Source organism: Camelus ferus, chromosome 10 (genome assembly GCF_009834535.1).
Source record: "Camelus ferus isolate YT-003-E chromosome 10, BCGSAC_Cfer_1.0, whole genome shotgun sequence".
Lineage (NCBI taxonomy): Eukaryota > Metazoa > Chordata > Mammalia > Artiodactyla > Camelidae > Camelus > Camelus ferus.
The window spans coordinates 48,113,503-48,133,815 of record NC_045705.1 but is presented as its reverse complement, the minus strand read 5'-3'; the positions used below and the strand labels follow the sequence as shown (position 1 = coordinate 48,133,815).

At 43.6% G+C, this 20,313-nt stretch overlaps 1 protein-coding gene across 6 annotated transcripts in view; it reads left to right on the top strand.

Moving 5' to 3' along the window:
• INSC (INSC spindle orientation adaptor protein) overlaps nt 1-20,313 on the top strand; it is a 122,340-nt gene that overhangs the window by 57,716 nt on the left and 44,311 nt on the right. For 4 of the 6 annotated variants that reach the window (XM_032488962.1, XM_032488966.1, XM_032488965.1 and 1 more), the window contains 4 exons: nt 1,632-1,977; nt 3,003-3,055; nt 4,185-4,308; nt 17,741-17,854. In XM_032488962.1, coding sequence (XP_032344853.1) covers nt 1,632-1,977; nt 3,003-3,055; nt 4,185-4,308; nt 17,741-17,854 — 637 coding nt within the window. The remainder of the gene's footprint in view (nt 1-1,631; nt 1,978-3,002; nt 3,056-4,184; nt 4,309-17,740; nt 17,855-20,313) is intronic. The other 2 variants (XM_032488964.1, XM_032488963.1) reach the window with 2 other exon arrangements.

Here is a 20,313-nt window from a genome sequence, read left to right as displayed (position 1 = left end):
GAGAATAAAAACCAGGTCTTCTCTTTGTCCCACATACAGCTCTAAAGGATCCTCCTACCCCCACCCTCCACTGCTCTTACCTCATGTCCTCCATCTCTCTCTCTCTCTCACTCTCACTCTCTCTCTCTCTTTCTCTCTCTCCCTCGGCCAGGTTAACTCTAGCCTTCTTGCTATTTCTCACACATCTCAAGGACACATGTGCCCCAGGACCTTTGCACTTGCTGTTCTCTCTCCCTGAAACAGTTGGTCGTCAGATACCCACATGACTCGCTCCCTTGTGTCCTTCAAATCTTGGCTTAAATGTCCCTTTCTCAGCAAGCCTTCCCTGATTCACCTATTTTCCATTGCTATGCCTACTCCCTCCCACCCCTCACTCTCTATTCTTTCCTGTTCTCTTTTCCTTCACAGCACTTACCACCTCCAATGTATTGCTTATTATAGGCATTGCTTATTTATTTTGGAAATTACTTTGTCCTCTCACTTGAATGTAACCTTTGCAAGGGAAAGGATTTTTACCTATGGTTTACTGTTACAGCTCAGGGCTTAGAACAGTACTTGGCACGTGGTAGGCACCAACTACTTATTCGTAGAATGAGTGACTAACTAGTGGCATTTGGTGAATGGCTGGAGGCAGGTACGATTAGCGACAGAAAGACTAGTTGGAAGACTGTTGCAAAAGCAAAGGGACTTGAGTCCAGCCTTGAAGATTAACAGTGTGTGTCTTCTTTCATAACCTTCAAATGAGGTTGAAATCTATTGTTTTTGAATTTCTCATTACTGTGTCTTGATTCTGTAGGCATCAAAAGTGCCACAAGTGGGGAGGCTTGGCATGTTTATGTCCACTCGTCCCACAGAGTCTGGCACTTATATGATATTAAATATAATTCATTCAACCAGTGTTCAAAGCTTCATTAATGATCTGATATTACCAAATTTTATTTGACTAAGTGAATTTTAGAGTGAATTTTATTTGTTAAAGATCTTAGGACCTAATCTATATTCTCATGCTGTTGTACTAAACAGAGTTAATTTTGTTCCATTATGAAAGTAATCTACACAATTATGATAGGAAATTTGGGGATTAGAGAAAAGTTGAAAAAAGATGAAAGATTTTTTTAGTTTCACCACTCATAAAGAACCACTAGCATTTTAATGTTTCTTTTAAATATTCTTCTAGATACAGCTTTTCAACATAGTTATAATAATTGTGTTTACATTTTTGCATACTGCTTTGCATACTGTGTGTTTACTTTATTCGTGTACACATTTTTCTTTGCTATAAAGTTTTGGAAAGCATTATTTTAAATAAGCATGTATTATATAATCAGTAGCTGTACCATAGTTCACTTGACATAACTAATATTTGATGTTTAGGCTATTTCTATTCTCCTCTTACTGTAAAGATTATCTGCTACTCTGTTATACTTCATTGCCTAATTTGTCTAGTCATTTGCCTTCAAAACATCTTATTATCTGTAAGATGGACATAATGAGAAGAGGATTAAGGTGAGTGAATGCAAGAAACAGTGATGAGCATACAGTAGGTGTTTCATAAACAGGTGGGTTGGAACTGAAACGCTTGGAGACCGTGGAGTGTGAATAGCCTTCCTGGCGCTGTTCTCTGGCTGCAGGCTGCACCTGATGCAGGTGGACTCAGTCCAGCGCTGGATGGAGGACCTGAAGCTCATGACGGAGTGTGAGTGCATGTGTGTCCTGCAGGCCAAGCCCATTAGCCTGGAGGAGGATGCACAGGGTGACCTTATCCTGGCAGGTGGCCCTGGCCCCGGAGACCCCCTGCAGCTGCTGCTCAAGCGGGGCTGGGTCATCAGCACCGAGCTGCGCAGGATTGGGCAGAAGCTGGCCCAGGACCGCTGGGCGCGCGTCCACAGCATGAGCGTGCGCCTGACCTGCCACGCCCGCTCCATGGTCAGTGAGTACAGCGCGGTCAGCAGGAGCTCCTCGCAGGAGATGGGCCAGGTCAGTTGCCTGGCACGGGCATGGGTGGGCACTCGGAATGGGGTTGCCTTTTGGAAGAGTGGGTCTGAATCGTGCGGATTCTGGACTCTTCCTGCCCCAGGGACTTCCCTCCCCTTCCAGTAAAGCAGGGAGGACAGTAAGGGCCGTTATTGAGTAGCTGCTCTGTGCTGGGAAATGTTTTTATACGTATCTCATTTAACTCTCACAACCTGTGAGGCCATCATAACCACCTAAAGACACCGGGCAATGGTTAAAGGCACCCACTTTAATGCCACACTGTCTGGGGTCATATGTCAGCTCTGTCTGCTGTGTCACTTTGGCAAATTACTTAACTTCTCTGTGCCCCAATCCCATCATCCTAATGAGTATAATAACAGTGTGTATTTCATAGATCTGTTGTGAGGACTAAGTGAGTCATTACATATAAAACATTAAAAACAGTTGATTAAGTTGATTAAAAATGTTAGTTAATATTATTGTCCTCACTTCAAATGAAGAAACAGAAACTCAGAGAGCCTAAGTAACTTGCCCAAAGTTATACAGTGAGTGGTATCAGCGGGATTCAACCTAAGGTTCTGTGAATCCAAAGCCCATGATTTTGAATCTTCTCCAAGTCCAAAGTGAACCACTGAAAAATCCCCTTTGTCATTGTTCATCTTTCCTCTGGCATCATTTTTGCACCTTAGTGCTTTCTTTACCTTTCTCCTTGTTCTACTTCACAGACAGTAAACTTCTATTCATTCTTTGAAACCCAGCTCAAATGCCCCTTCCTCTCTGAAGCTTTCCAGATCCCCCAGCATAACTAACTGTTCAGTTTTATTTTTTTTTTTTTGAGCTCCCAAAGCAGCTGATGGTGATCTCTTTTGCCACATCCACCAAACTGTGTTACAGTTTGCAAACTATATGCCTGTTTTCCAAATCGGATGATTTGATTCTTCATCTGTACGCCCCAGAGGGCCTGGCGCAGCAGTTGGTCCTCGACCAATGCTTATTAAATTGAATAAAATTGATCTATTTTTCTGCAGATTGAGAAGCTGCTGATGGAGAAGTGCTCAGAGCTGTCAGCGGTCACAGAGAGGTAAATCTGGCCTCTGGGTGCCTCTGGACAGGGTCTGCCAGCTCAGGCAGGGGAAGGGGCTGGTGTCTGCTCCCTTGGGGACAGTGTGAGCGGGCAGGCCTGGTGGTGGTCTGGGAGTTTCCTTTTGCTAACTTTTATCAGCAGCCTTAAAAGACTCCCTTGGGATTTTCTGCTCCATTTTCAGGCCTGGGAGAATGTAAAAGGCAGAGGAGTGGCCCCAGCATAGGAAGAAAGAGGATTCTTAAGGGCTGGTAACAAGGAAAGGTTTCCCACAGCTTTGAGAAGCCCCCAGTTCCCAAAGTCAAGGCCAGGTAAAAGCAGACGGCCACCCTTCTACTCACAGACACTGTTACAAGGATTTCACAGACACACACATACCCACAGACAGATACATAAACACACACCCACGCAGTCACAGAAATACCCTCACACCCTCTTGTCCGTATCTCACACATAAACATACCTACGCTTACACTCAGACACGTGCACACACCCGGGTGTGTGCTCACTCGCCATCACCCTTTCCAGCTCCCAGGCCCTGGGAGAAAAACCTGGAACTTGGTATCCCGAGGTCTCACATGAGGTCTTTGGCTTTCCAGTATGGAGCATTCTCAAGCCACAGGGATCGACTGGACCCTGAGCCCTCGCTCTTCGTGTGTAGGGAGAAAACCCTCAAGCCTCTTGTCTGCACGCTGCAGGTGGCCGTTTCTGAAAGGCTCAGAGGCACTGCTGTCTGTCCACCTTCACAGTGAGCACAGCGTACCTGACACACCGGCAGCCCCTCTGCAGCCCCCATCACCCGTCCCTAGACCCTGGCTGTGACGATGGTAGATTCTCCCGGCGAGAAGCCCAGAGAGCCCAAAGAAGCCCAGGATTTGGCTACTTTGTGATGGCCTTTCTGGTGCTGTGGACTGTTGGCTGCCATGTCAGGCCCGCACTTCTCTAGGAGGCCGGGGGGACGAGCCAGCCTAGGAATATTCCATCTCTGACTCCCCGGGAGCTGATGTCTTCTTCCCAGGCCACTTGCACCACCACCAGGCCTGCAGCAGGCCCAGATCTGGCCCCTGAAATGGCTCTGGGCTGACTGCCTGGCCCTTCCGGGGGCCCACCCTGCGGTTTCTTTCCCCAGGTGCCTCCAGGTTGAGAACGAGCACGTCCTGAAGTCGATGAAGGCCTGTGTGAGCGAGACCCTGAGCACGCTGGGCCAGCACTTCGGCCAGCTGCTGGAGCTGGCCCTGACCCGGGAGGTGCAGGTCAGTGCAGGCTGAGCTGGGGAGGTGGGCAGAGGGGCAGGGCCAGGCTGGGGGAAGCTCTGGAGTGGCCTTTCTTGGGGGACATCATCCTTGGACCACCAAAGTGAACTCCAGCACCTGAGAGACAGGACTATCAGAGCTAAGCGGAGGCTTCCTGAGAGCTTCTAGCCCCAATTGTGCATCTTCCAGATATGAAAACTAGAGCTCAGAGAGGGCAGAGACTGACCAAAGGGCACACAGCAGGGCAGTGGGAGAGCCCGGTGTCTCCCAATTGCCCTTTCAGTATTGCTCCCACCACCTTAAATCTTCTCTGTTGAGTTATTGTTCACAGTGCACACAATGGATCCTTTTTGTCCTGAAGGACGTGAGGTACCTACAGGGAACAAGTCAATTCTGGAACTCTTGACAATAGAGAAGAATCTAGAAAGGTCACCTAGTCTAGCCCTGTGCCTCTAGGCAGGCTGGTGCATGATTCCAGAAAGAGTGAGGTCTTTGGAGCCTGACAGACCTACTTTCAAATTGTGGTTCATCCTGGGACCTTGGTCAAGTTCTCTGACCTTGTGGCCCCATTTCTCCTCATCTGTAAAGTGAAAACCTTCCCCCGAAGAAAAGGGAGAGGACTAAGCAAACGACATATGAAAAGTGCTTAGCACAGAGTGTGGGTTAAATACATGTTATTTCCCTCTCTTCTTGCCTTTTCCTATTTTCAAAGCCTCCCAGAAAAGCTGATTCCATACGGTTTTCATTATGAAAGGTATTTACATGTTATTTATAGTCACAGAAATACTGTGTCACATATTTGCCATTCTTTTCCCACTGCCGAAGAGAAGCTTTCCACAAATAACAAATCCCTTCCCATATCGGCTTCTCTCCAAACTCGGCCTTTCTACCTAGCCCAGACTTCTCCGTTCTCTCTTTCTTTGTGTGTCTGGCTCATTCTGTACATGGCATGGGCCTTTCTGAGCCAGTTTGCCTGCCAGTCAGTGCAGCTGGCCCCACGCAGCCCTCACCCTCCCAACCCAGAAGGGGCTGTGAAGTCCACTCTCCCTGCCTCGAGAGTCTGGGACAAGGGGAAGGATGGGCCAGGGCTGGGGTGCTGGGGCTGGCACTTAAAACTGATGAGCAAATGCTGACGGTCACTTGTAGCGGCAGGTGGTGGTTCAAGCTGGGACCAGTGTCCCAAACTGAACCACCAAGTCCCATAGGGACCCAGTGGAACATGGGGCTGAAATGGGTGAAGAAACCAAAGGAGTGATGAGAGAGGGTATAGAAGTTAATGGCGGGGAGGAGGGGAGCCTGGAGGATTTTCCGAGCAGGAGCACAGGTGCCCGCTGATGCTTCTTATGCCATTTTTGCGCCCTCTTGCCTAGCAGTCCCAGATTCATTTAGTGGGCTGAAATGGAAGCGTTCTGTTGGGTTGTAAACAGAAGCCAGCTGGGTCTGGAAGTAGTCCTTGGCTCTCTCTACCGGGGGCACAGGGTAGGGTGTCTTTTTGATGCTCTAGGTCACAGAATCCTGGGAAAACTCTGTGGACTGTCAGGAACCTACTTGGGCTTTGTGGACTGTGTATCTGATTTCCCAGGGCACTAGGGCCCATTCTGTTTTTCCTCGTCCTGATCTTGTTCAGGGTGGAATTCCTGATCTGGTACTTCTACTTTCCTGGCTAAACCCTGTTCCACCCCCGGGTCTGCCCACCTGCATCATTGATGCTGAACCTGGGAGCTGCTGGATCAGCTGCTCCTTTCTTAGAACTGAGCTCCCATTGGCCCCCCTCACCTGGCTGGGGAGGCAGTGTCTGTCCTCCATTCCTCTGCTAGCTTCCTGACAACCCCTCTTCCCGCCCACATGCCCTGTGGTGTCCTCTAAGTCCTCCTACGGGCTGAGCTTGCTGTACTGATATTTCTTGGCTGATCTCTAAGCCTTTTAATTTTTTAATTCTTTATTTTTTATCGAAGTATAGTCGATTTACCATGTTGTGTCTATTTCTGGTGTACAGCATAGTGATTCAGATACATATGTTCCTCTTCATATTCTTTTTCATTATAGGTCATTACAGGGTATTTACTATAGTTCCCTGTGCTGTACAGGAGGACCTTGTTGTTTATCTAGTTCATATACCATAGGTAGTATCTGCAAATCCTGAACTCCAGATTTATCCCTCCCCACCTCCTTTCCCCCGGTAACCATAAGTTTGTTTTCTGTGTCTGTGAGTCTGCCTCTGCTTTTTAAATAAGTTCATTTGTGTCCTTTTTTTTTTAAGATTCCACATATGAGTGATATCATATGGTATTTTAAGCTTTTTTACATTAGAAAGTTTCCATACAGGACAGTGGTAACATAAGGAGATATACTAGCCGAAGGACAGTAGTCTGTATTCAGTGTTGTGAGCATGTTATTTCCAAAACAGGTGACTCAAATACTGTTTTCTAGGATGTTAGCAATTATGCCAGGATTCTGTATTTGAGATATCTTGACATAAATGAACTTAAGCTTAATTATTTGCATCAGCATTTCTCTAATGACGTGCTATTCTGCATTGCGAGTCTTCTAAAAGGTCCTCACACATTTATAGCATTTCTTGTCTGACCTGTAGTTTCCACAGACAGGAATTTTGGGTTGTCTTGTGTATGGACATGTATCTAGTGACTAGAACAGTACCTGGCATACAATAACCATTTAGTAAAGATTTATTAATGAAAGAATATTAAGTGTATTCCAAACTTACACAGTCACAGATCTTTTTTATCCTTAAAGTACCCATTCACTTATTCAGGGAAGCTGGTGTTTCAGGAACTGCAATTTGGGAAATGCCTTTTTAATGCACTAGGGAGCCATGTAGGCTCTTGAGCAGAGGAACAGTGCTCTTTCCGCCCCCTACCTCCACCATAGATCCACAGTTCATGGTGGAATGGTGCTTACGTCAAGGGCAGTGATCATCTATCACAACTTTGCGCTGGTCTGCTCCATCCTGGAATGCTACGCCCAGCTCCAGACCCCAGATGTGTCACTGCAATGATTGTGCTCAGAGGAGGTTCCTAGGAGGATGGGGAAAGGCTGAAGATTAAGTTTTGAGGGTAAGAGTTGAAAGAGCAGGGTTGTTTAATCCAAGGATGCACACTCTGCCACCTCCAAAGTTCTGTGCCTTGGGCCCCCAAAGGGAAGAAGGACCTTGGGCCAGTGAAGCAAATCTACAGGACATTCCATGTAAAAAGGAGTTTGCAAAGCAATCGGGCTGCCCTACAGTAGAAGGGGCTGCCTTAGGAAGTCCCCATCACTGAGGTGGGAAACTCACACCTGGGAGGACATCGGCAGTAGAGGAGGTTGGACTGAGTGACTTGCAAGGGTTCTTCCAATCCTGATAGTATGTGAATTTATGAATGTGAGCTTTGTGGGTAGTGGACTGTGCGTGGCATGAGGAGGCAAATCAGGGTTCAGATCCTGACTGTGCTACTCACTGCATAGGCATACTTCAGCAAGTTACTTAATTTCCTCACCTCTGCAGTGGATTGCTGTTAGGATTAAATGAGACAACAGAGGAGTGGTTGGTGGCACTCTTCCAATTGTGCCAACTTCTTTATCCACCAGAGACCTGTTCTGCCTTCAGAGAAGCTCACAACAAGCTTTGCTAAAAAGAACCTTCTAATCACCTAATTACTGTTTATTGAGATAATTTAACTACTTGGTGGGCAGGGAAATTTAAGGCTTAGCTGTTAGGAGCCACCGATGGGAAATTAATGAGCATTAAGGATTAGAGTTGCTGGGATTAAAGGATTAGCCATGTGGGAGTTTAAGAGGAAAAGACTTAGAAAAGTTGATTTACTTGAGGATGACGTCTAGGGGACTTTCTGTGGGTCCTTGACTCAGTGTCATGTGGATAGGTGTTATATGCATTCATCCTTCCGTTGCATCAATCAATTTTTATTTTAGTTTAAAATAGCACCTTTGTTCTTATAAAACTGGTTAGGGAATGTATCTCTGGCTCTGTGGCTAAGAGACCTTGTTAAAAATACGTCTCATAGCCAAATTCTGCCCCTCCCTCCAACCCCAGTCCCAGGCAGAGCTGGACAAACTCAGTCCTCACCTGTGGCACAAGCGCCTATCCTGTGACAGAGGGCAGACACTTCCTAAGAGAAGAGAGGCAAGTGCTAAGCTGAACATACTCAGTTCCTTCTTCCCAACTTGCTAACTCATCCCTACCCTATCAGCAAAATGACATGGAGAGGTAGGGCTGAGGCCAGCAGAGGTGGTGTTGCTGAAATCCTTTCCTAGCAGGACAGGAGGAGTGGGGATTGGCCTTATCCGTGCAGCTGTGGTCAGGCGGGGGTGTGGCCGGGCTCCTTGGAGGAGGTGGGCGGCTGCCTGTGAGGCAGTCTTTTCCCACCTTCATGAAGCCATCCTTCCAAATAACAAAGTCTACTCCTTTGTGGATCCTTCTGGAATCATAGTGGGCAATTTAGACTTTGATCCCAGAAAGCTTGGAAAGAACTAATAATATTACATTCATTAAACTGACTCTAAGGAGATTTTGTAACTAAAGCTCAAAATTTGCTTTCCTGTTCTATTTCCCACTCTGAGATTTTGCTCAGTTATGTTGTCCAACATACGGAGTCACAAACTGCAGTGTGATTAAATACAGTAAGATAAAGATAATCTAAACATACTTGCCAGGATGAGAAATATAAAGCTGTCCAAAATTTTAAAATAGTCTCCTATTTCATTTTAAAGTTCTTTGGGAGAAAAATAAAAGTGAAAGAAAAAAGCCAGAAAACTGAATCCCTTTACTCTTAGGAGTAATTCAAAGCCCCAGATTCTTAGGTTAATAGAATTCTCTTTAGTTTTCTTATTCTGCTCAGTTTAGCCAGGAGAGCCTCATCCCAGTGTGTGTGTGTGGAGTCTTATTCCCTTGCGCAGTTACAGCCCAGGGTCTCTCCAGCAATGGGACCAGTGTCTTCAGGGCTTTTCAATTTACACTGATCTTTCTCCACCATACTTGAAAGTGCAAAAAAATTAATACCTTGAATATACAGCATTGTCACAGCACTACTCCTACACTCACAGAAAGTTAAAACAAGCCAGTCCTCAGTCCCTAGGGCAGGAATTCCAGTCAACGTGTCTTCCTAAGACTCTGTCCTTAGGGTTGCTGAAGACCTTAATAGACACTCATCTGCAGTTGAGAAAAAGAGGGTGGGTGACAGATTCCATCTTGACTGTATCTGCAACAGGACGTCTATTTATTTCAGTTGTCCGCAGTCCACAGGGATTTGTGAACATACATTCACCGGGGAAAAGCGTCCACCATAGGTTAATGGTGGTACAGTGTTTACCGTATATGGGAGAAAAATGTCTCCTTTATCGTCGAAGGGCATGTGATAGATTTTCTTCTTCCTGCAAAGCCAGGCATCTGTAATTCCCTCACAAAGACTGGCTTGACTTGCATTCTTTCCCATTCAACATTTTCAACATTTCTTAATTTTAGGCTCCCCTCTAAACGTTGTGTTTCTACTACCCCAGGCTGCACTGATTCGGGCTGCCTGAAGTGACTTGTGCCAGTGGTCTGTCGCTTCCAATGCACTGTATTCTCCAGGTTCCCAAACATTTCTTATGAAAAATGCAAGCACGTATACTTTTAAGGAAACCAAGTTCCAGATCTTCAATTTTCATTTCTTTTCTTTCCTAAAAACAATCCTCCCAATAAGACAGGTTTTACTAGCCCTTCTATTATTTACGAAAAGTAAGCATACTCTTCACCCATCCTAAATCTTCTAGTGCATTGCCCTTTTTTTTGCACAAACCGTGTTGTGGGAGTAGGGAGAGCAAACCAAAAAGAAGCCTCCCTTCCTGAACCATAAACTTTTAGGCTTCTGTGAATTATTTCCATGCTTTTTACATATTTCTGTTGAGAAAAGCATTAGAAATTGTATGTTTTTCATAGTATGGGGATTTTCTGAATCCAGAAATATGGTTGAATGATAGAGAGAGAGAGAGAGAGAGAGAGAGAGAGAGTGTGTGTGTGTGTGTGTGTGTGTGTTGGAGGGGTAGTTATGAACTTTTCCAATTATCTTATCCCTTCCATCTTCGTTTATTCTCAAATCATGCCTAGCTCTTGAGGGACATTCTCCTTGGACAAAGCAAAGAGAGCACAGGTAGGACAAATCAAACACTCACCATGGCTTTTGGGGACACTTTTTATTTTTATTTTTTATTGAAGTTCAGTCAGTTACAATGTGTCAATTTCTGGTGTACAGCATAATGTCCCAGTCATGCATATACATACATATATTTGTTTTCATATTCTTTTTCATTAAAGGTTATTATAAGATATTGAACATAGTTCCCTGTGCTGTACAGAAGAAACTTTTTTAAAATCTATTTTTATATATAGTGGCTAACATTTGTAAATCTCAAACTCCCAAATTTATCCCTTTCCACCTCATTTCCCCTTTAACCATAAGATGGTTTACTATGTCTGCGAGTCTGTTTTTGTTTTGTAGATGAGTTTGTAGTGTCCTTTTTTTTTTTTTAAGATTCCACATATGAGTGATATTATATGGTATTTTTCTTTCTTTTTCTGGCTTACTTCACTTAGACTGATGATCTCTAAGTCCATGTATGTTGCTGCAAATGGCATTGTTTTATTCCTTTTTATGCCTGAATAGTATTCCATTGTATAAATATACCACAACTTCTTTATCCAGTCATCTGTTGATGGACATTTGGACATTTAGGTTGCTTCCATGTCTTGGCTATTGTAGATGGTGCTGCTATGAACACTGGGAATCAGTATGTTTTCAAATTAGAGTTCCCTCTGGGTATATACCCAGATGTGGGATTGCTGGATTATAGGGCAAGTCTATTTTTAGTTTTTTGAGGAATCTCCATACTGTTTTCCATAATGGCTGCACTAAACTACATTCTTGGTGACACTTTTTAAATGCAAAAACTCCTTTCAGCTGTATCTTATACTCAACTCTAAGATATGTCAAAAAAAAAGTATCTTTGAAGAGCCAAAGACTCTCAAACTTAATGATTCTTTTAAATGTAACTGGAATATTTTTGAGAAGGACCACATTTTTCAAGATGTACTGGATAAAATTCACAGATACCAGTTTTGCATGATTTTTCTTTTCAGATTTGATACATATTATTTAAGAAAGCAGTTAAAGCCTACTTTGTCAAAACATTTTGTAAAATATTTAGACTAATTTCTACTTCCTGTTAGCAAAAGATATAATTAATTGCTAGCAGCTGTACTAATTAGATTTCAGTATAAATACTTTTCTCCTTCTTTAAATACATATGGAAGTTTGATCATGAGAGCTACTAAAAACAGTTGAATAATTTTGGATATTTTTATTCTCAAATCTTATTTAATTATTACCTGAAATTAAACAGCATAAATTCCATACATATACACATCTATTTGCTGAAGAACTACAATGCCCTCTATCATATTCCAGATTTATAATTAATTTACAGTGTTAGCTATTACTTTGCATTATGAAAAGCTTAATAAATTGTTTTATCTTGGTTTTTGAACATATATAAGTAAATCAAATTTTATTTTAGGTCTATATTATTTTAATATTGACAGTTTTTTAGCATTTTCCCTTACTGAATGATATCCATAATTATTTGTCAGCAATTTTTAGCATTTCTTGGAACACATACTAAAATTTTTTTAATTAAAAATGAAGTCAGGTCTATATTGAGAAAAAGCTAAGTTGACTTGGCTGATGACTTGAGTAAAAGAAATGTCTTTGCCAATTAGGTTATAGGGTAGGTATTTTCCAGAAATTAAATAAGCAAAAGCTGCAGCTTCAAGGTTTTTATACAACATATTTGAAACATACAAAAATATTTGATTAAAATTGTATTGGCAATGAAATTAATAATATTTTGATTTTCCTGATCCTTTCTGAATAATTTGGGTAATCCAAGGTGCTCTAAGTGAAAGAGTAGTGGGTATAATTAACAGTTATTTGATAAGTCTTGGTAGAGTACTTCTGGAATTCTTCCCAGAAATTGAGATAGTGAGTGAATGACTCTAATGATTGAGTAAAAAATGCTTTTGCAATTCAAATGTTTCCAGTTCTTTGCTTCTACCAATTTATAGGAGTAATCAGCTGGAAGATTAGAAATAGTGTTTGATGATAGATCACAATGTGGTTACATAACTCAGAATGTGCTCAAAGGGCGAACAACTTGGCCATAAGAACTCCTTCCATTCCTCTTTATTGGATTTATGGTAACAAGATTCTTCAGGGTTTATATCTAAAAATATAGCACTCAGCCAGTATTCAATCATGGATAAATAAATGACTTAGACTAAGAAAGATACAAAGCCTCATTCATCTTGTTAAGAGCTAAATTTGTAATAAAATTTTAATTTTATGATTGATAATTACTTATCAAAATTTATCATCTATGTGGTATTGACCAAGTGTACTGATAGTAATTGTAACACTAATTCGACTAAGAAGAGATTATTTTTAAACACGTAGAGCCTTATAGTCACAGGAATTAAAGTTTCAAATTTCAGTGATAAGTATGCTAAGGGTGATCAGTAAAGTACTTTGAAACTTAAAAGTATTACATTAAGATAAAATTCTGCGGGAGAATTAGAATGGGAATATGAATTTAAAGATGAAAAGAAAAGAGGCAAAATGTTCAAATGTTAAGAAAGATTATTCATGTATTTTTAAAACGGGTGGTGATAGTATCAAGTTGTTTTGGTATTTAGATTTCATTGAATATATCTAAAAAAGTGATATAGTGGTTTTTACTTTATGTCAGTATTTATAGTCGGCTGGAAATTACATCCTAACTTTGTTCTTTAAACTTATGATGAAAAGTTTTGTCTGTCCAATTAAAAATGTGCAAAGGGTCATATATTTTAGAAAGTTCTTGTAGGGCTAAATGAGAAAACGACAGTAGACCCAGGACACACAGGCACTCTGGTTCTGTAACAGGATGGCTGTTGGCCCTGCCTCTCGTCAGAGAATCACTTAAGCCTCAAGACCCTGTCTTCTCAGGAGGGTTTCCTGGTGATGCTCCAGAAGTCTGGTCCCTTATGGGCCCAGTGGAAGCCCATCCCTCTGCCATGGGCTTCTCAAAACACCGTCTTCCCATACCTTTTGAATGTTTTAGCCTTGAATAACATTTGTTTCTGCTACATCTCTCTCTCTCTCTCTCTCTCTTTTTTTTCCAGTAGCGACTTATGTTTTCAGTTTTCTCTTTCCTTCTGTGAATCCCCTTCACCTTTCAGGGAGACTCAGCTGAATTTCTAAGAGTTTACCCTGCTTCTCATGGAGGTCTCTTTCCTTCTCTAACTCATAGAATGAGCACTATTTGCTGGATCTAAGCAGCTTTCTCGCCGTGACTTCGTTCTCTTTTCTGGCACATTCTTTTGTGTTTCCAAAGTCCTCTTTCAGATTTCCCTTATTGAGAGAAATGAAATCAGTTAAGTTCTGGATCTGCCCCAAACCACCAGTTCTAAGCGATCTTTTCCACACGGGCCTCTCTAAATTGGATATTCCCACCCAGGAGAAATTTTCCCATCAGACCAGTAGCTAATCCAAGCCCGGATTCAGTTATTATTTTGTCTGTCTCCTCTTTAGGATGTCTATTCTTTCCGTGCCTTTCCTCAGAGTCCTACTTCATGCATTTCTCCAAAATGTTCTCTTGGGACACAGGCAATCCTGTGTCCTTATTTTAAAACCTTTTCCTTTGAATTTGTCTAGTAATCCTTTGACCATTTCATGCTGATCTGTGTAATTTTTTCCTGTATTGCAAAACTCTACAAAGACATAACAAACAACCCCAGCAACAATCATTTTTGCTGTATGTCACAATTTTAAGGGTCAAGAATTTTGGTGAGATTGGCTGCATAATCCTTCTGCTCCATGCGACATCAACAGAGGTCTTTTGGTGGTATTCAGCTGGCAGATGGTTTAGAGAGTCTTGGAAAATTTCATCACATCCACGGTGCCTTGGAGGGGATGGCCGGAAAGCTGGTCTCAGCTGCGAGTATTGATCAGGGATCCCACACAAGGCTTCTCTAGCATAACAGTCTCAGAGTTATCACCCTTCTTACCTCGTAGCTCAGGACTCTGAAAAGAACGTTCCAAGAAGCCTGGATGGCGGCTTCAAGGTTTCTTATGACCTAGTCTTGGAAGTCCTGAAACATTACTTCTGCCAAGTGCTGGCTTCTATTGGTCAAGCAAGTCACTGAGTTCAGCCCAGATTTACAAGGGGGGAAATTAGAATCCATTGCTCTAGGGGAAAAGTAGCAAAGAATTTGTGACCATCTTTAATTTACCCACATTTATGCAATCCCCTTGTATGGCTGGGCTGCCCTAACTGGATCTGTCTATGGCATCTCTAACTGAAGCTTAATATATTTATTTAGGTTTTTACTTATTTATTCGTTTATTTATTTATTTTAATGGAGATACTGGGGATTGAACCCAGGACCTCTTGCATGCTAGCCCGTGCTCTACCACTGAGCTATACCCTCCCCTCTGTCTGAAGCTTTTGAAAGAGGTTTCATAATATTTTCCTGCCTCCTTCTGAGGAACTTGTCCCAGGATTCTGTGTGAGAATTTATCTCTCTTGATAAATATCACTGGGCTGTAGTCACTCTTTCTGATGGAGGAAAAAATTACAAACATATCCCTCCTTTCAAATTCTTTATTTAGAGTACTTTCAGTTGTGCGCCTCTCCTTAACCCTTTTTTATCCCTTTCTCCCGCTCTTCAAGATCTTTTGTTTTGTTTTGTTTCATATCTGCCTAGAGTATCTTTAAAAAAAATTCTGCCATTTGATTTAATCGATCTATCTTCCTTTACGTTGTTTCCATTCTTAAGCCAAAGTCACCTGTTAGAGGAGTCCCCTGTCCCGCAGTGACGGGCTCGCAGTGGTGCCCCTGCCGTGCTCAGTCCCCTCTGGCTGGGAGGAGCTCAGGGGGAGTATGGCCCTAACAGGAACACGGTGGTGGATGTAGAGGGGCAGCAGCTGGGCTCTCGGTCACCTCTGCCCCCTGCAGCAGAAGCTCTGGCGGACACAGGGTGGAGCGTTGTAGATACTAATGGAAGCTGGGGTGGAGAGCTGTGCTGCATGGTGACAGCGACTCATGAGGCTGGATTCTCTCCTTGTCTTGAGACTTCCATCTCCACTAGTCCCTGTGAGGACCTGCTGGCATTGAGAGACATGGATTCACTGACTTTGGAAAACAGGAAGTCGAATTCACAGGGGTTAAAGTCTAACTCCCCCACATACCACATATATAACTTTGGTCAGATGTCTGTGTCTCAATCTCCTCAACTTGGAAGGAAATCTTGAACAAAACTTTGGAGAGCCCTTCCAGCTCTGACGCATTGTGATACTTAGAGCCTTGATGATTTCCGTGGAGCCTTTGATCTTGTATCTTCCCAAATTGATCCTGGTGAAAAGGATGCTTTCCACTTTTCATTGTCAGAGAGCTGACTCACTGAGACATCTTTGAGGTGTAATTGTGGTATAAATGGGTAAAGACGTTAACAAGAAATTATCCTCAGACATAAATGGTCTAATAGCTGCAGATGATTGCAAAAGACATTGGGTTTGAACAGTTTAACGTAATGCGAATTTGCTTCAAGTGCAAACACTAATCAGGAACATTAGGTAATTATCATTTAGGTACAGGACCCCAATAGTATGAAGCCTGCATTTTCGTGTTAGCACTGATATCACTTACATAACTGCTTCTGGTAACGATGGGAAAGGATTCTAAGAAGCACATTCATTATAGAGACTTGCAGTGATGAATCTTGGGTTAATTTTACCTTTTGTTAAAATCTTATAAGAGACATCTATCCAATCATAGGGAATAATTTTTATATTTAATACAGTCTGATTAATTGCACATGTAATCTTGGCTGCTATATGTAGAAGACTAGCATGTTGCTATGTGTGAAGAATTCTATGAGTTTGAGTAAGGAAGAGCTATTTACCTTAATCCTCAAACCACCTTTGTAAAATTTAAATCATTTTACAAATGGGGAAACTGAGGCATAGGAAGTTTATCTCCACTGCCCAAGGTCACAAGATAATAACTGCTAGCCATTTTATTTTGCTTCTGTGTGCCTGGTACTTTTAGAAGTTCTTTATATATATTAGCAGCTTTAAGGGATGGGTACCATCACCGTAAGAGAGAGCCAGTTGTTTCCACCATCTTACAGATGAGGAAACTGAGGTGTAGAAGGCCTAAGTTATGTGCTTTGGGGCACTGAGGCAGAAGAGGCAGTGCCAGGATTTGAATCCAGGCAGTTTGGCTCTGAGGTCCATGCTTTTGATCATATACATACTCCCTCATCAACATACCGTGTTAAAAAAAGGCAAGCTGGCCCTGGAATTCAGGTCTCGTCATTTCCTTGTGTCTTTTCTATAATAGCAGGGTTATTTGAAAACAAACCTATTTGAATATTTTCAAATAAACATGGCAACTGAAACCGCACAAGAGGCTTCCCAGAGGTCTTACTTTCTTGCACAAGGCCCCCAAAGGCAAGTCTTCCCCGTTTCTATTGCCACACCTCCCGGGAGAAACTTAAGCAACGAGCATTAATTAGCAGGTAGGAATCATTTGAATCACATGCTTCAAAACAAATGGCTGATTATGAAGTGGTTTTAAGCTACGTGAAAAGCTTTTTCCGAGAAATCAGCTAAACTCTTCTAGGAATAATCTTCATATCTCATTTGTTGGTGACTTCCCTTTGCTTGTCTTCCTGGGCCTCTCGGGGTCCTGTGCTGGGACATTCCCAGCTCTCTCACCACCAGCCTTAGGTCCAGCCTTCATCAGTGTGGCATTCCTCTCTCAGCTACCCATTCTTTGACAGGATTCCAGAGTTGCCATTTTGGCCTGGCTTATCCACCCAAGGCGAGTGTCGCCTGAGCAGGAAGCTGCTAGTAGAGTGTTTCTCTTGACTCATCTCCTGAACCCGTCACCCAGCTGGAGTTTGCCATTAGCCACTGGCCATCCAAAATGAGCAAATTCTTTGGTCATACCTGTAGGAACTTATTAGTTTTCAACTTGATGGTTTGTTTATTTAACTGATGGTTCCTATTCTCAGTAGGAGCCCACAGAACAGCAAAAAGGTGCTTGCTGAGCCCATCGGTGTTGAGAGCTGATTTTCTGATTAACTGGATCAAGGCACATTCATTGTCCTTGCCCCAGGGGTTTGAAATTATCCCGTATTTCTGAAAAGTAGCTCAGACCTCATCCTGACTCATGTCTTTCCCAAAGCTGGATGGAACCTCACCATCGTGGGACAGTGGATGGGGCAGGGTTGTAGATTTCAGGGGCCTCTTAGGAGTGTGGATCCACTAGTATTCCACTAAGGAAGACAGGCAGAAGGTAGGTGAGTGAGTGATCATCACACTTTACTCTCTTTTCTTAGGCACTGGTGAGAAAAATTGATGCCTCGGACAATATCTACACCACAGAATCCACCACAGGGAACCTGTTCAGCCTGACCCAGGAGGGGGCTCCCTTGTGCCGAATCATAGCCAAGGTGAGTTCCATGGTTGGGGCCGAGTTCACAGGTCAGCCTGGGGAGAGTGTGAGAAAGCTAGTTTGGTGGGAACAGCTGGCTCAGGAAGCCTGTCTTGGCTCTAGCTTGTACTTGCTGTGTGACCTTGGAAGAGTTACCTCCCCTCTCTGGGCCTTTTGTCTCCATCTTTCATAGGGACTAGTCCCTCTGATTTCATTTCCCACTTGAGACAAGAAGAGGGTGCCTCCAGATCCTCTATCATCTTTGTTCACGTGGTGTCTATTATAAATATCAACCCTCCTTCCTCATCTTCACATACCCCACCAAACCCAAGCCAAACATATCCCCTAACTCAGGTCCTGGGCTGGGTCTTGAAAATGCCTGCAGCCATGGCAATGCTACATGAGGAAAAGACAAAATTGAGAGGAACAGTGGTTTTCATCAATTACCATGGGTGTTACAATTCGTTAACTTTATGGTCAATTTGCCCCTGCATTCAAGGTCCAAACACTTAGAGCAAATACGGGCAATTGGGGAGCCCTAGGACCTCACTAAGGTCTTCTGTTTAATTTTTGCTTTTTATTTTCCACTTGAAAAATGACATTACTGTTGGAGATAGAACGATGATCTAAGTGGAAGCAGTTATGTCCTTCAGTAGACTTAAGATGCCAGTCACAGGAAGATGCCAGTCACAGGAAGTCTTCAGCTCGGTGGTTCCCAGTGCTAACTCTGAATCATCATCCCTCAGGGATGGTTTGGAAAACACAGATGGTTTGCCCCACCCAAGATTCACTGAGGTCCTAGCGTAAGACCTGGGAAGCCGCACTGTAACCAGCTCTACAGGTGATTCTGAGGGGCATGGTCACTCTCAGAAGCACTGGTCTAAGCCCTTAAGGAAATCTGGATGAGCAGGGCTTGTCAAGTCTGGTCCAGGGAGAAGTAAATTGTACAGAACAGCAATAGCTAACGTTTGAGTGTGCTCTCCCTGTGCTTAATGCCTTGCAGACGTTTCTTTTAAATCATAAAACCACCCTGACAAGTAGGAGTAGGTGCCATGTTGTTCCCATCTGTGGTTGAGGAAATGGTTTGAGAGACTTCCTCAAGGTCACATTGGATAAAGAGTGGAGTCAGGATTAGAACCCAAGTCCCTTTAATTCAGAGTTCATGATACTAAAGCCCACAGTGGAGACTTCTGGTTCCACTCATGGCCCTTCAGTTTCTTGGGACAAAGAGGGCTCAGAAGTTCTCCACCCCATATGCATATTAGCATCACTAGGGAGCTTTAAAAATCACCGCTAGTAAGTGACCAAGCTGGAATTTGGTGCCTGGCTGTTTGGCAGCAAAGACTGTGCTCTTGCTTGCTGTTCTGAACTGCCTCTTAGCAGCGCCCCCCACCTTCCTCCTGCCTGCCTCCTTCTCGCCCCCTCCTCCAGGGCCCTCCTCCCTTCTCCACAACCTTTCTTATCTCCTGTGTCCTTTCTGTATGTCAAGCAGTGTGCTACGCTTTCCATTCATCCTCTCATCCGATCCTCCCGATATTCTAATGGTGTGTTATAATGATAATTCCCATGTTTAAGATGCTGGAACAGAGGCTTTGAGAGAAGATCATGCACATTAAATGCAGAGCTGGGATTTTAACTAAATCTGCCGACTCCAGAATCTTAATCTCACCCTTCTTATGTCTCCGGTCCTTGGTGGGGAGTAGACAGAGGGTTGAAGTAGAGGGAAGGTTCAGGGACGACTCCCATCTTCTCAGCCTGGAAGATGGCCAGATTATTCCATCCAGCGGAATCGCTTTGTGTGGGGTTCTGGGAGTCTCTGGTATGCCCTGCACAGCATCCTTATCCTTGATTCTCAGGAAATGTGCCCAACATGGTGACAGACGTGGGGCAGCTCCCCACAGTGGTCTCCCTCACCACCTCCTTGGGGCCCAGTGTGGCCTGTCTTTGGGCCCTTTATCCATCTGAGCTGTTGGGCAACCTGTCTGAGGTCAATCCTTTCATCCTCTTGGGTTCCTGTGAAGGCCAAGGAATAAACCCAGTTCTCCCTATGCTAGTAGCAAATCCTATCCCTTCCTGAGTCAGAGCACAGAAAATTCCAAAATTACAGCCACCCCCCCAACTCCAGCTCCTCTGTTATTCCCACCCCCAACCCACGAGCCTACATACCCCACGAGTGGGCCCCTCTGGCTTTATGACAGCTTATCCCACGTCTGTCTGAATAACGCATACCATTATACAGCTGGGCTCTGAGCCCAGAGCTTTCTATAAAATTAAACAAGCCCCAGCCAACAGCGTGATTCCACCAGCTCAGGCGATTCCCGGTTCCACTCTAAGCTGAGCGCTGCGTTTGGGTCCTAGATGGGGTTTCAGAGTGGCCCACACGACTACTCCATCTCACTTCCCCCCACCTCTTCATCCCACAGGTTCCAGCCCTTGGGATACCTTTCATGAGGGTCTGGGACACTCTTCCAACCAGGA